General features: G+C 46.7%; 2 protein-coding genes and 1 pseudogene across 3 annotated transcripts in view; 1 reads left to right on the top strand and 2 right to left on the bottom strand.

Annotated features, from left to right (window-relative positions):
- LOC117185942 (locomotion-related protein Hikaru genki-like) overlaps nucleotides 1–709 on the bottom strand; it is a 126,126-nt gene extending 125,417 nt beyond the window's left edge. Inside the window, exon 1 of one of the 2 annotated variants that reach the window (XM_033397368.1) lies at nucleotides 16–709. In XM_033397368.1, the coding sequence (XP_033253259.1) occupies nucleotides 16–145 (130 nt within the window). In that variant the 5' untranslated portion in view covers nucleotides 146–709. The remainder of the gene's footprint in view (nucleotides 1–15) is intronic. The other variant, XM_033397367.1, reaches the window with a different exon arrangement.
- A 4,699-nt stretch (nucleotides 710–5,408) lies between these two features.
- Nucleotides 5,409–6,365, top strand: LOC108158838. Its single transcript, XM_017291559.2, has 4 exons — nucleotides 5,409–5,734; nucleotides 5,796–5,880; nucleotides 5,937–6,093; nucleotides 6,146–6,365. The coding sequence occupies exons 1-4, from the start codon at nucleotides 5,603–5,605 to the stop codon at nucleotides 6,228–6,230; spliced, it is 459 nt and encodes a 152-aa protein (XP_017147048.2). The 5' UTR covers nucleotides 5,409–5,602; the 3' UTR covers nucleotides 6,231–6,365.
- A 20-nt stretch (nucleotides 6,366–6,385) lies between these two features.
- LOC117194192 overlaps nucleotides 6,386–12,174 on the bottom strand; it is a 50,736-nt pseudogene continuing 44,947 nt past the window's right edge.

Below are 12,174 nucleotides of genomic sequence, written 5' to 3'. Positions count from 1 at the left end.
CCAATTAAAGCTCACCTGGCTCCGATGTGCTCATGGTCTCATCGGTCTCCGTGTTGGCATTGCTTTTATCGAAGACCAGCAGCAAAACGGTCAAGGATATTAGGGCCCAAAGCGGCTTATGCCGAATACGCTGCCTGCTCCACATGGCTGTAACTTCCTGATCCAGCTGCCTGCCTGCTTCCTTCGGCCCGCACACAAGTTGGCCAAATATCAGATTGCACTTGCCAAGAGTCTCTCTTTCTTGCTGTCTTTGGTTTGTCAATCACTCAATGCACTAGTCTGCACAATCTATCGCTTGTCATTGAGCTGCCAGGGCGAGGAGGCAGAGCAGAACCTTTAAGCACTTTACCAAAATGTCTCAATGTTCCGTGCCGCCTTTTAAAGCGTGCACAAGTTGCACTCCCTAAACGCCAGTAGCATGCAACGCCTGCAATAGAATTGAATGCCACAGCACAGAGGCGACGGCGACGGCGACAGCTAGTGCCCCAACAACAGGCCTTCACACGCTGCCTTTCATTGGCGCTAAAATAGAAATCCACTTGGCCAACCCAACGTCAAACACTTGAATAAACACACTCCTCAAACACATGCATCCACCATCTACATATATGTATGTATGTACTGTGGGCCTTAAAGTCTCACTTTTGCTTTCACTGGTATCAGCTCCACTGTGCACTGGAGGACCAAAACTTGAACACTTCCTTGCAACAGTCGACAGCGAAATGCGAATTTTTGATGATTTGGGCGGCAAGGACGTTTTTTCGAGTCCACCCGCCTTTAAATGTTGCTGGTGGTTAAGAATATTGCTCGACAACAGTTTCCAGCCGAGCTAGGCTCGGTGAGAGAGCTTTACGCTCTGAAGAATCATATTTGCGTTCAAAAATGAGCTTCGGGTTTCGAAGCAACGAAGCGACGAAGGAGAACCGATGTCACGTGCATTTTGCCGGTAAATCGTGTGTTTTTGTTTTGATTTGATATTTTTGCTTATCCTCCCTTCCTCGCTATCTTCTCTGCTGTTGGTCCTTTCGCTTTTCCGTGTGTTCCAGCGGGTGCCAGTGTGTGCGTGCCCTTGTAATTTAACACGTAGCCTAGGGGATGCCCGAACCTCCTTCTCCTTCTCTACGGCACGTGGTCGGCTACAAGTGAAGTTTTCCACTTGCCTTCCCCTCTGATTAAGTTATCTACAAGTTTTTAACGTAATTTAATTATACTCTTTTAATCCTTTGCTGCGTTTTGTGGAGGGACAGTGCGGTGGATTCAATCAAAGCAATCAATTACAACTTTGAAGAACACCGTAACCCGTAGCGCGAACATAAAATGTCATTTGGCTGCTGACTGAAAAACCCAGAATAATAAAATCAAGCCTTAATGAATCTGATTTTCAATTAACTTTTATGTTCATTGAAAATCTCTCAGGCACCTTGGCTAAATGATGTAGTAAAATGTGATTCTCAAGTAATCGGTTTTTTAATAGTGGCATGGATCCTTATAATTTTTCTTAATTTTGATTAAACATTGCGAGTGTTTGCTTAAACACCGACACACTGTAGCGAAAACGCTTCTGTCTGAGAAAAACTACAGAAGCGTCTGCAATAATATATTTACGAGTAGGTACGAGTATGTAAAGAGGATTACTGTTCAACAAAGTCCCCTTTAGATGCCATTGAAATGGATGCCATACAATCCCATGGCAGTCAGTCGAGCGAAGCTGTGATGCCACTGCAGCACTCTTACCTGAATGGGCGTCCTATCCATCCTTGCTGGTAGTTCAACTCCTTTCCAGTTGCCGCAGAGAAGTATGCTATGAGTTCTGCTGACCTCAGCTGTCTGCAGCTCGATGCCAATAATCAAGAGACGTTGCGGTGATGTCGAAGCACTTAACTTGTGGTATGGCATGCGGTTGGCTCTGCTACATTGTGGATGCCACTTGGCCACTAATTACGCAAATGAATGCTCCCTGCAACAGCAGCAGCAACCACGGCACAACTAGCAAATGCTGTAAAGTTTTCCGGTTGGCACCCACTGTGGTAAATGTCACTCAATGGGGATGTTTATGGTCCTGCCAAAACGGTGACAATGCTGTCTGGCCCGGACCATTGTACTGAGAACGTTCCGTCCCCGCCCGTCTGCTGCTTAGTCCTTGTTGTCTGTCGTATTGAAATTGTGCTGAAACTCCAACTCCAGTCGAGTGGAAAATGAATCCTGGTGTGCACTGGTGTGCTGCATTTGCTGTATGCTCAACGGCAAATTCAATTGTGCATCAGCATTATCTTTTGTATAATTCCTGACATAGTTGTTGCTTCTGCATCTCATCCTCCATCAAATGCTATCAGGCTGAAAATGCAAGACAGCAAGATTTAATTTGCTTTCAGACCACCGCAGCCTGAAATTACAACATGGCCACATTCTCTGTGATTTGTATCTCAGGACCAGAGGGTAATAATACTCGAAAGTGTTGTGCAAGGGCTCCCAGTAAATTACACTTACTTATCCCCATCTGTATCTGTGTCTCTGTCATTGATTTTTGCATAACACATATTATATATTCTGATGCACTCGTGTGCATAAATAACTTATGTTTGAATCAATGCAATTAATTGCATGTCTTGGTCATATGTTTGATTGCTGGACCTAAAATCGTTGGCCCTGAGGGAAAATCTAAAATTAATTGCCATAAAAAGAGCAATTATTTGATGTCTTTGAATGGAAATCATGAGTCCAAGTAGGGAATCGAGATGACATAAGCAGGACAAGGATAAGTTAGTATTTATTTATGATATCTATTACCAATGTCTGTTGATCCAACTAAAAGGCGCCTGAAGCTGCCTCGCTTTCCTGGTATTCACAAGAAGGCTAATGCCCTGCCTGGAATCACCGAAGGAAAGCCATTTGCCACTATTCCATTATATCTTTGGGGCAAGCTTTCAATTATCAGTTGAATGGAAATCAATTGCATTCCACGCCATTTGCCAGAACTTGCCGCGTAAACATGAAAGGGATAAGCAAAAGGGATTGCACCAAACACCACCCTCCGCCACCTTCTGCCACGATGAGTGCGAAAATCTTGTCTTGTCATGCAATTATAGAGTTTTAATGAAATTTCGTGCACAGTCAGGGAAGAGCCATTAAAAGACACAAACAGACAGGCGGAAAAACTAGCAGGAAAGTCGCCACCCCCAACCCCAAAAACAACTGGAAAAGTGGAAAAATAAACCCAAATGGTTGAGTTAATTGCATTGCCAATGATGCGGCAAAATCATTTTGACTCGATGCCGCTATGATGGCCAAAGCCCATTAAGCCATTAGGGGCTCTTAAATTGTCATTAACGGAGGCAGATACAAATCCAATAAGCGGTAATAATGCATGCATACCAATGCTGTTTGCCACGTTTCGACTGCCACTGCCAAAGAGTATAAAAGAAATTTGAATAGGCACTCCAACTCTGGCCCAAAGTCCAAGGGAGCTCCTAACCTGGCAAAAATACGCAATAAGTACTCCAAAACTTGTAAAAAACGAAGAATAAGTGCAGAAAGAAGCAGGTCTGACCCGAATGAAAGGATGCAGAAGCAATCCAAATACCACTCTGACCGCAATGAATTAAAACTTTAATTTCCTGCTTGCACAACATAATGCAATCCACGGAGAGTGTCAGAGGAGGGGCTGGAACACAGACAGAGAGAGTCAGAGCTGGGGGACAAATTTAAAAGCCAAGGCACAGCTGACACGTCGATCCAGTATTGTAAATCTCCATTGATCTCCGTGGAGCTGTTGCCGGTTGTTCAATTAAAGCGCTCCCGGCGGCTGCCCTCAAAGCGGTCAGAGAGCGGTCCCGCAGTCCATGTCAAGCTCTGCCACCTCCGGTTCCACCAGTGCGCACTGCTGTGGCATATGGCCGTGGCAGGCAAATGACCAGCAGAAAGGTGCATGGCAAATACCAGTATGTGGCAAATATGTTAAGTGGCACCAGGAGAGGGAGAGACAGAGAGAGAGAGAGTACTACAATTTGCATGCGCTGTGAGGCACACAGCTGCTCCCACAGCTTTGTGTGGGAATTCCTTCTGAAAAGAAAGGAAAACAATTTATATCATACATATATGAGCTCACCTTTGAACTTTACGAGGCGAAAGTATTTTTAATTAAAGCCAGCAAGCAGCCAGCCAAGCCAAGCAGATGAAGCAATTGAACGAATGAATGTGTATGTACGCACACACACACACAACGACTATTAGTTGTGGACCATAAATGCTTCAACTGGCCATTTAGCCCTGGCAATGGCTACGCCATGCCGTGCCGTGCCGTGAGCTCGGACCCGGGGATGAGCGCAGAGGGCAGCCGGGCAGCAGGAGAGCAGTAGAGCAAGTGCAAATAATATTATGGCCAACTGCACGACACACCGCATCGCACCCATTCCAGGCACAAATAAGTTGCGGCCACTGGCAGGACAAACTCTGGACAGGACCGTAAACAGCATTAAGTAACCGCAAGCAAGCAGCATCCAACAACCCGCCACCCCCCGCACGCAAGCACACACATGGCTCTAAGCGTTAAGGGTACGTGCGCGTATGTGTGTGTGTGTGTGAGACTGTATCAATTGCTGTCGTTGCCGTTGTAGCCACTGTAATTGCCCTGGCTGGGAAGGCAGCTGAGGCTGGGCGGCCTCCCTCTGAGCGCCTCTGTACTCCGTCATATGGCCCTTTCATTGACAATCTCAATAATAGCCATCGACCGCAGCATCTGGTCTACGCCGCCCGGTCGGAGGTCCATTGTGGTCTGAAGAATTTTGCGCATTGACTTTTCATCTTTGCATTGATTTTCTGGCAAATCCTAATCGAATACCTTGCGCTTCCTTAGCTCCATGTTCAGCCCCGTCCACAGTAACGACTCCAACTGCAAACAAATCTGCATAGGACTGCGGGGAGTGTTGTAGGAGTGTTGCGAGAAGCAGAAAGTTGCTCAACTGCAACTCTTTGGCCAACTGCATCTACTTAGCATAATTTGTTGCCTTGTTCCTGTCTACATTGTCTACTCATGGAGTTGGGGTGGACAGTACTGTCAAGGGCCCGAGTGGCAGTACTGTCTGTTGGTCTAGACAAGACAATGTCTGCATACAAAGATTCTATTTTGAGGAGGCGCGTAACAGACAATCAACGCTTCAAGTTTCGCCTCTTTTCCATAAACATGTTCATCAAAGAGCGGAGGTAATGAACTCTCTATGCCATCATTAAATTTTTTCATTAAATACCTATTTTAATCAGTTCCGTTTCACCCAAGGAAACATCTTAGCCCATTCAAATTCAAAAGTAGCGCCATCCCTTAAACGACTGGGAACTTAACAGCACTTTTGGTTTTCCAACACATGTCAAGCTTAACAGCAATGCTATCGGAATTCCTTTAACAGAAGCTTTCGGCTATCGATTCTGTTGTCTTCCTGTTAAAACTCATGAAAATAAAGCAAAATAATTGTTTAATTAAAGTGCGCAACAAATGCAGCAGTTTTAAAGTGGCAGCCGTTTTGCTTGGAGTATTGTTCTTCAGCAATCCTACTAACGTCAATTTGTTTTTTTGGTCGTATTATTGTTAAACACAGGCAAGGCATTTCATATGTTGGTACTTCAGCTGTTTCCGAAAAGTATTGCTTTAAACGACGCTTCGGCATTTTATTATATTCCATTTCAAACGCTTTCTCAAAGCATAGTGGGCGTAGAAGAACTTGGAGAAGCATTTGCAGCCATGGTGAGCGGCTCTCAGGTCGATGCAGTAGCCTCCCTCCTGTACTCTCAATTTTTCATTGCAGCTTCAGCTGAGAGATTTTCAGAATGTATGTCCCGATGATTTGACAGCGGCCCTGGCTCTTCAGGTTTACAACGACTTAAAAAGGGGTAAATCCATCAATCAAATATACTATTAATGATTATTATAAAGCCTTTTTTCTTAGATGAGCGCTGCGGCCACCTGCAGCCGCACTACGATGATGATTTGAAGGTGCTCTACTTGCGGAAAGAGGACACACAGGCTGCTTACATACCCATGCTCCATACGAAGGGCATTCATTTCAGCCTAGTTGAGGCAATGCAAGACAAATTTGGAAAAAAGTGAGCATTGGTTTAAATTATTGTTTTGTTTACTTTCATTGTTCTTTTTCAGCAACATATTTTTGGCCATCGTGGATAATACAGGCAACATTTTGTATTACCAGGTGACCGAAGGATTCAGTGAAAAAAAGTTCTAAAGGTGCTTGATATTTAATTAATAGAAAACGCTGTCCCTAATATTTTAAGATTATGTGTATTTATTTAGTCAATTGCTTACAGACTGTTAGATCCTTGTGAAGCATTAAAAAGCCAATTTCAAACTTGTTTGATGACTCAAAACTGCATTTATTCAATAGCGATAGATACATTTATTCAAAAATCATATCATAGTTGCATAAATAAGAGGATACACGCACAACTTGGCAGCTAAAGGGAATGGGGGGATATTTTGGTTGGTGATGAATCAATATTCCAGGCCGCAAGTCGCCGTTGTAATTATAATCATAATCATAATCGTAATGACAATAGATCTGCTTGGTTGTATATTGTTCTGCATGAGGGGTGCAGTGCACGATCGTTATCATAATCGTATTTATCAATAATTATCTTCGCATAATGATAGCTTAGCCTACGCTTCCATAATCTATTATTACAAACTTAAATACAATTTAAAAATTAAATTAAAAATAGCATAGATCTTAAGTGAAACAACAATCCGATCGCATGCCACATATCTCTGGCAACGAGGGGTCAGACTCTCTCCGAACGGCATTATGTTTTTTCCTGTTAAAGCGTACCGTTCCGTTCCATTCTCTCTTTCTCTCGTGGACATACAAGCGAATCGTTTGAATCGTTGTGTGTGAATTAAAAAATAATAAAATGTAGCTTTAAAATATAACACAACTCGGGCACACAATTGGCTGACACGAGTTGACACGAGCAAAGAAATTTACAGGGGTTGGACTTTAAAACTGTAAGTATTATCTCTCACTTTCTAACTTTCTCTCCTTCGTTCTTTATCTAAAAATATGTTTAGAGGATGAGCTCCTTTATCAAGACATTTTCCTGGGATGTGTGCATGCAATATATGTATAAAATATATGTATCCTTGAATTTCTTCTTGTATGTGGTTTATGAAAATATGTTGCTCCGCTCCGTTCCGCTTTGATCCGATCCGATACGATCTGATCCGATCTCCTACTGGTGGCGCTTGTAAAATAGCTGTGTGTATACATAATTTTCATCTCTAAAATCTATTTGGAACCTGGCTCACAATAAATCTGTCCAAAATCTACAACGTTGCGTATAAGGCCTTCCTAGGGTTCGTCAGACTATTCAATATATTCTCGTTCTCGCGTTAGGAAATTAAAAGATGCATGCTATGCAATATGGTTCATGCTGATGGTGGGGAAGGGTATTGTATTGTTTTGGATTGGATTGGAGGGGATCCGGCTCTGCTCCTGATTGATGATCGAAAAATGCGCTTGTTGTGCCCTCAAAGAGGACGTCTTCTACTGGATTTTGTTAATGCTTGTTTCGGTGAGCAAGTGAGCAACACTCCAGTGATTAGATATAATATATGTCCTGTATGGGTATTATCTGGAGGCGTTCCTGTTTAATTATTTAACTCACATGCACTTAAGCTTGCAATAATTCATACACATTTAAAATTAAAAGCAGAGGGCGAGGGTTGTTAGAACGATCGGGCTAGGCCCTTGGTGAGCCCATAAGACTAACTGGACACGGGAAGGTTGTTTCGGGACACTAACACCATTCGGCCGTGTATGAAAAGTCCTGGAAGAGCACCTGCTCATCCTCGGACAGGTGACGCGGCTCCTTTGGTGGCGTCAATTGGGCCTTCTCCGACGTGAATTCCTCATCAAAGTTCGAGACATCTTCCAGATAGTTCTACAGAAACGAATTACACACAAATATATTTATCGAAATTCTCTTTGTCTGGGACGCTATTCGACATACAATCGTGGGTACAAACGGTGGCTTGACCTTACGAAGCAGCAGATCATCCCAGACAATGGACCGGAAGAATGCCTGCTTCTTGACATCCTCCGCATCGCGCTCCGACGATCCTAGACGTCGCTCTGGATTCTTGCGCAGTATCTGGAATGTTATACGTACATTGATTAGTCAGGAAAGATCATTGAATGCGAATGACTTACCTTACGCATCACGGCTATGGCCTCGAGTGAGAGGAAGCGCGGATAGCGGACCTCATCATTCACAATTGAATCGAACACCTCCTCCTCATCATCGCCAGGGAAAGGTGACTGTCAAAATAGGATTGGAAGTCAGTTAAAAAACGAAATACCCACAAGAAATCTTCCCGTTCGACTTACCTCACCAACCAACATCTCAAAGATGAGCACCCCCAGACCCCACCAGTCCACGGCCCTAGTGTACGAGGTCTCGGTGAGGACTTCGGGTGCCAGAAACTCGGGCGTGCCGCAGAAAGTACCCGTGCGATCACCGAAGCCCATGCCCTCCTTGCACAGGCCAAAGTCGGCGATCTTCACATACCCATCCGTGTCCAGCAGCAGGTTGTCCAGCTTCAGGTCGCGGTAGATGATCTTATTTTCGTGCAGATACTGCAGCCCCAGCACAACGCAGGCTGCATAGAAAACGGCACGCGGCTCCAGGAACACGTCCGTATGGATGTGCATCATCAGATCTCCTCCGGCGGCGTACTCCATCACAAAGCAAACGTGTTGCTGTCGAGGAAGCAAGGAGGTATCAAAGGTTAAAACTAGAAATCTCTCTCAGCTGACTTTGGGCTGACTCACATCGGTCTGGAAGCACGAATACAAATTGACTAAAAACGGGTGGCGCATGGCATTGGCCACTTCGAAGATGCGCTTTTCGCTCAGCAGCGACTCCACCTCATCGCGGGCGATAATGTCGCCCTTTTTCAGCGCCTTGATGGCATAGTACTGGTTGTTGCTGCGCAGCTGCGACAGGATCACCTTGCCAAAGTGTCCTCGTCCCAGCACACTCAGCAGCCGAAAGTTGTCCATCGACAGCATGCCTGCATTCGGAGGCGGTCCAGGCTTGCCCAGACGCCCCCCGTCGTGGCCCCCAGTCTCGCGGAACTGCAGTCCCCGAGCCACATTCTTGCGCTGTCCCTGCTGGCTGGTGTTGCTCGTCGCTGAGGAGCTGGGCGTGGGCGTAGGCGTGTACACTGAGGAGGCAGCCGCTGCTTTGGCCACGTTCAACTCGTCCTGATTCGCATAGATGGGCTGCTACCCAGGCTGCTGCTGCAGCTTGTCCTGGCGCTGTGTGGGCTGCGGGAATTGCGGGGCGCCGGCCGACGCACTAACGCAATAGATGGTCGGAGTCGGCGGCTCCTGGATGATGGGCGAGGACTGTCCATACTGCTGTTGACTGCTGCCCACATAGAGTTTTCCCAACTGCGGTATAACCTGTGGCAAAGAAATTGAGACATGTTAGCCCATTGGTTTGGCATATTCTGTATTCTGTATTTATTTATATCAATATCTGTGGAAACAACTTGAGAGCTCTGCATGTGTGTCTGCCTCTGGGGCCGTTTACCTGCTCCAGCTGCTCCTCTTCACTCGTCGAACTGTCTAACTTTTCAACAACTGGCTCAAGCAATACACTCTCAACGAATACCTCCGACTGCGACTGCAACAGCGACTGTGACTGGCAGTGGGACTGTGCCTCTGCCACCGCCTTTGTCTCCGGCTGTGGCTCTGGCTCGGCCACCTCCTCTATCAGGCAGCTGGTGGTGCTGGTGGTGGATCGAGGGTGATATGTACAAGACTGATATGCGCCTGCAAGAGGATTGTGGTTCAGAGACCTGCGCTTCACAACGCCGGGGGGACAAACAAACATACAGCAGGCGGTGCATCGCATATGGCAGGTGCGGATGTGGACAACAGCTGACGGATTGGCCAAGTCGGCGACAGATCCAGACTATGAAAAAGAGTATGGGAATGCTGCTGTGGCTGTTGCTGTTGCTGGCGTTGGACTGCAAACATTTGCCTCAGGACCTGCGCGAGTGCATGGAATGCTGGCACAATCATGACGTCACGACATGGCCATACTTTAAAACCGATCGATATCGACGGATCAACGGATCGACGGAAGCTACATATACCGCAAGGGCAGTGGCAGTAGCAACAGCGGCGGCAACGGCGGGCAACTGAAGGCAAACAAGTGCCAGAGTCATGACCAGAGGCCAGGCAAAATGGTCGCTTAGCATTTTAGGCGCTTCTGCGTCGTTCTTTGGGTCTAAAAATGGCCAATGGCTACGTAAGACGCGGGCCAGCGTAACAGCGCATAGCCCCAGTATATGGATGAGTCCGTACATAGATGGGAGGAGACACAGAAAGACACCGATATGTACATACATATAGATAAATGAATGAAATGGAAAATGTGGGGGAACGTTGACGTTCTGCAATGTCGTGGCAAGTGTCGTGTGTGAGAGGTGCTGGTGCTTATGGGGACAGAACATACACTCGCTTTTGGCACGTGAAGGGGCGCACTTTCGGGCCTCTCCTCTCCGCTTTCCCTGTGATCTTTTCGGAAACGTGTCTATTTAAAGCGACTCAAATTGTCACTTTTGGATATCTTATCGTTGGGATTATGTACATCAGTTCACTTCATAGATTTTCTATAATATTCAGAGCTCTCAAGTCGGTTGTGGTTATAAATAATTAGCAATGTAAAGAATTTGTTTTATTTACAAACATGTTCAAGTTAGGATCAAGTGGGAGTACTAACGGGAATTAGGTTTCTACGGTTGGATTAGACCGTTAGTTCGAAATTTATTTGTGCTTTCAATACTTTGTTCTACTGTTAACACTACAAGGCAGTGCTGGTAAACGCGATGTTAGATACAAGCCAAAAAACAAATGTGAGTGTTTTGTTGTCGTGTGCATGAGTATGTTTTATGAATAATATGTTATAGGCTTTATGGACACTTTTTTGCACTCATCGCGATATTCGTCGAAAAGTGATAACGCACGAACACCAACAGCAATCGAATAACGATAACAAAACGATAACTTTAACAATAAAACCCGAAAATCGTGTCAGCCACAGACGAATAAATGTAAGAAACGAAAAAGCTTTTTGCGGATTAGTGAATAATATTAAATAAATTCGATTGCCCGGATTGCAGGGCGTGGGTGTTCCCTAGCATACTTTGCGGGGTGACCCCGTCCTGCAAGCCAACAAAAAAAGCAAATTCCAAACCAAAAGCAAAAAAAGAAATCAAATGAAAAACCTCCTAACCTCCACACAGAAACGATCGCCCGCACTGGAACTGTGGCTGGACTGCACCAGATCCCGGCTGCCCCCGCCGCCATCGGCCCTGTACAGATACTCGTCATCGTCCTCGGGATACTCGACCAGGGGCGAGGGCGGCCCCGATTTGTCCTCCTCCCGGCAGCCCAGCAGCACCACCGGCGGCATGGTCAGCACCGGACGGTGCAGCTGCTGTTCCACAGCCGATGGCCGCGACAGATCCTCGACGGCGGCAAAGCGACTGCTGGTCTGGGCAGGATCGGGCTGCAACTGAAATTGGTTGGTTGGTGGCAAGGCGAGTGGACTTTGGCTGGGGCAGGGGTAGGTGACTGGGCGGCTGGCTGGCGAGATCGAGAGCGGTAGCGGGCTCGGGAGCGGTGTCTGGTCTGTGGTTAGTGTTGACTGGGTGGGTGACAGAGGAGGAGGAGGTGGCGGCGGCGGTGGCTGGCTCTGGCGCTGCTTGGCCCACTCGGAGGACTCGGCAATGCACTGCTCTATCATGCGTTGCTTCTGCTGATGCTGGAGCTGCTTCTCCTTCTCCTTCTGTCTCGCCTGATCTTTTTGCTGCTGCTGCTGCTGCTTCTCCCTTTCCTGCTGTTCGCACAGCTCGAGGATGGCCTGACGCTGGGCCTCCTGGAACTGTTGCAATCTCTGCTGCTCCTGCAGCTGCCTCTGGTGCAGGGCCTGCTGCTCGGACTGCTGCTGCTGCAGCAGCAGGCTCTCGAGCGCCTCCTGGTCCAGCTGCAGCTGCTCCATGTCCCGCTCTTTCAGCAGGCGCCGCAGCGTGGTCGGACGCGAGTCCATGTCGGAGAGGAAATCAAATTCGTGCAAGGCATCCTGCAGCTGTCGGCGATT

Source organism: Drosophila miranda (genome assembly GCF_003369915.1).
Source record: "Drosophila miranda strain MSH22 chromosome Y unlocalized genomic scaffold, D.miranda_PacBio2.1 Contig_Y2_pilon, whole genome shotgun sequence".
Lineage (NCBI taxonomy): Eukaryota > Metazoa > Arthropoda > Insecta > Diptera > Drosophilidae > Drosophila > Drosophila miranda.
Note: the sequence above shows the minus strand (reverse complement) of the source record. Positions and strands in the feature narration are given on the sequence as shown.

Coding starts and splice junctions, on each gene's coding strand:
- LOC108158838 (XM_017291559.2), top strand. CDS start 5,603: ATGTTGGTACTTCAGCTGTTTCCGAAAAGTATTGCTTTAAACGACGCT. Junction 5,735..5,795: donor GAGAAGCATTTGCAGCCATG/GTGAGCGGCTCT, acceptor TTTTCATTGCAG/CTTCAGCTGAGAGATTTTCA. Junction 5,881..5,936: donor TTACAACGACTTAAAAAGGG/GTAAATCCATCA, acceptor CTTTTTTCTTAG/ATGAGCGCTGCGGCCACCTG.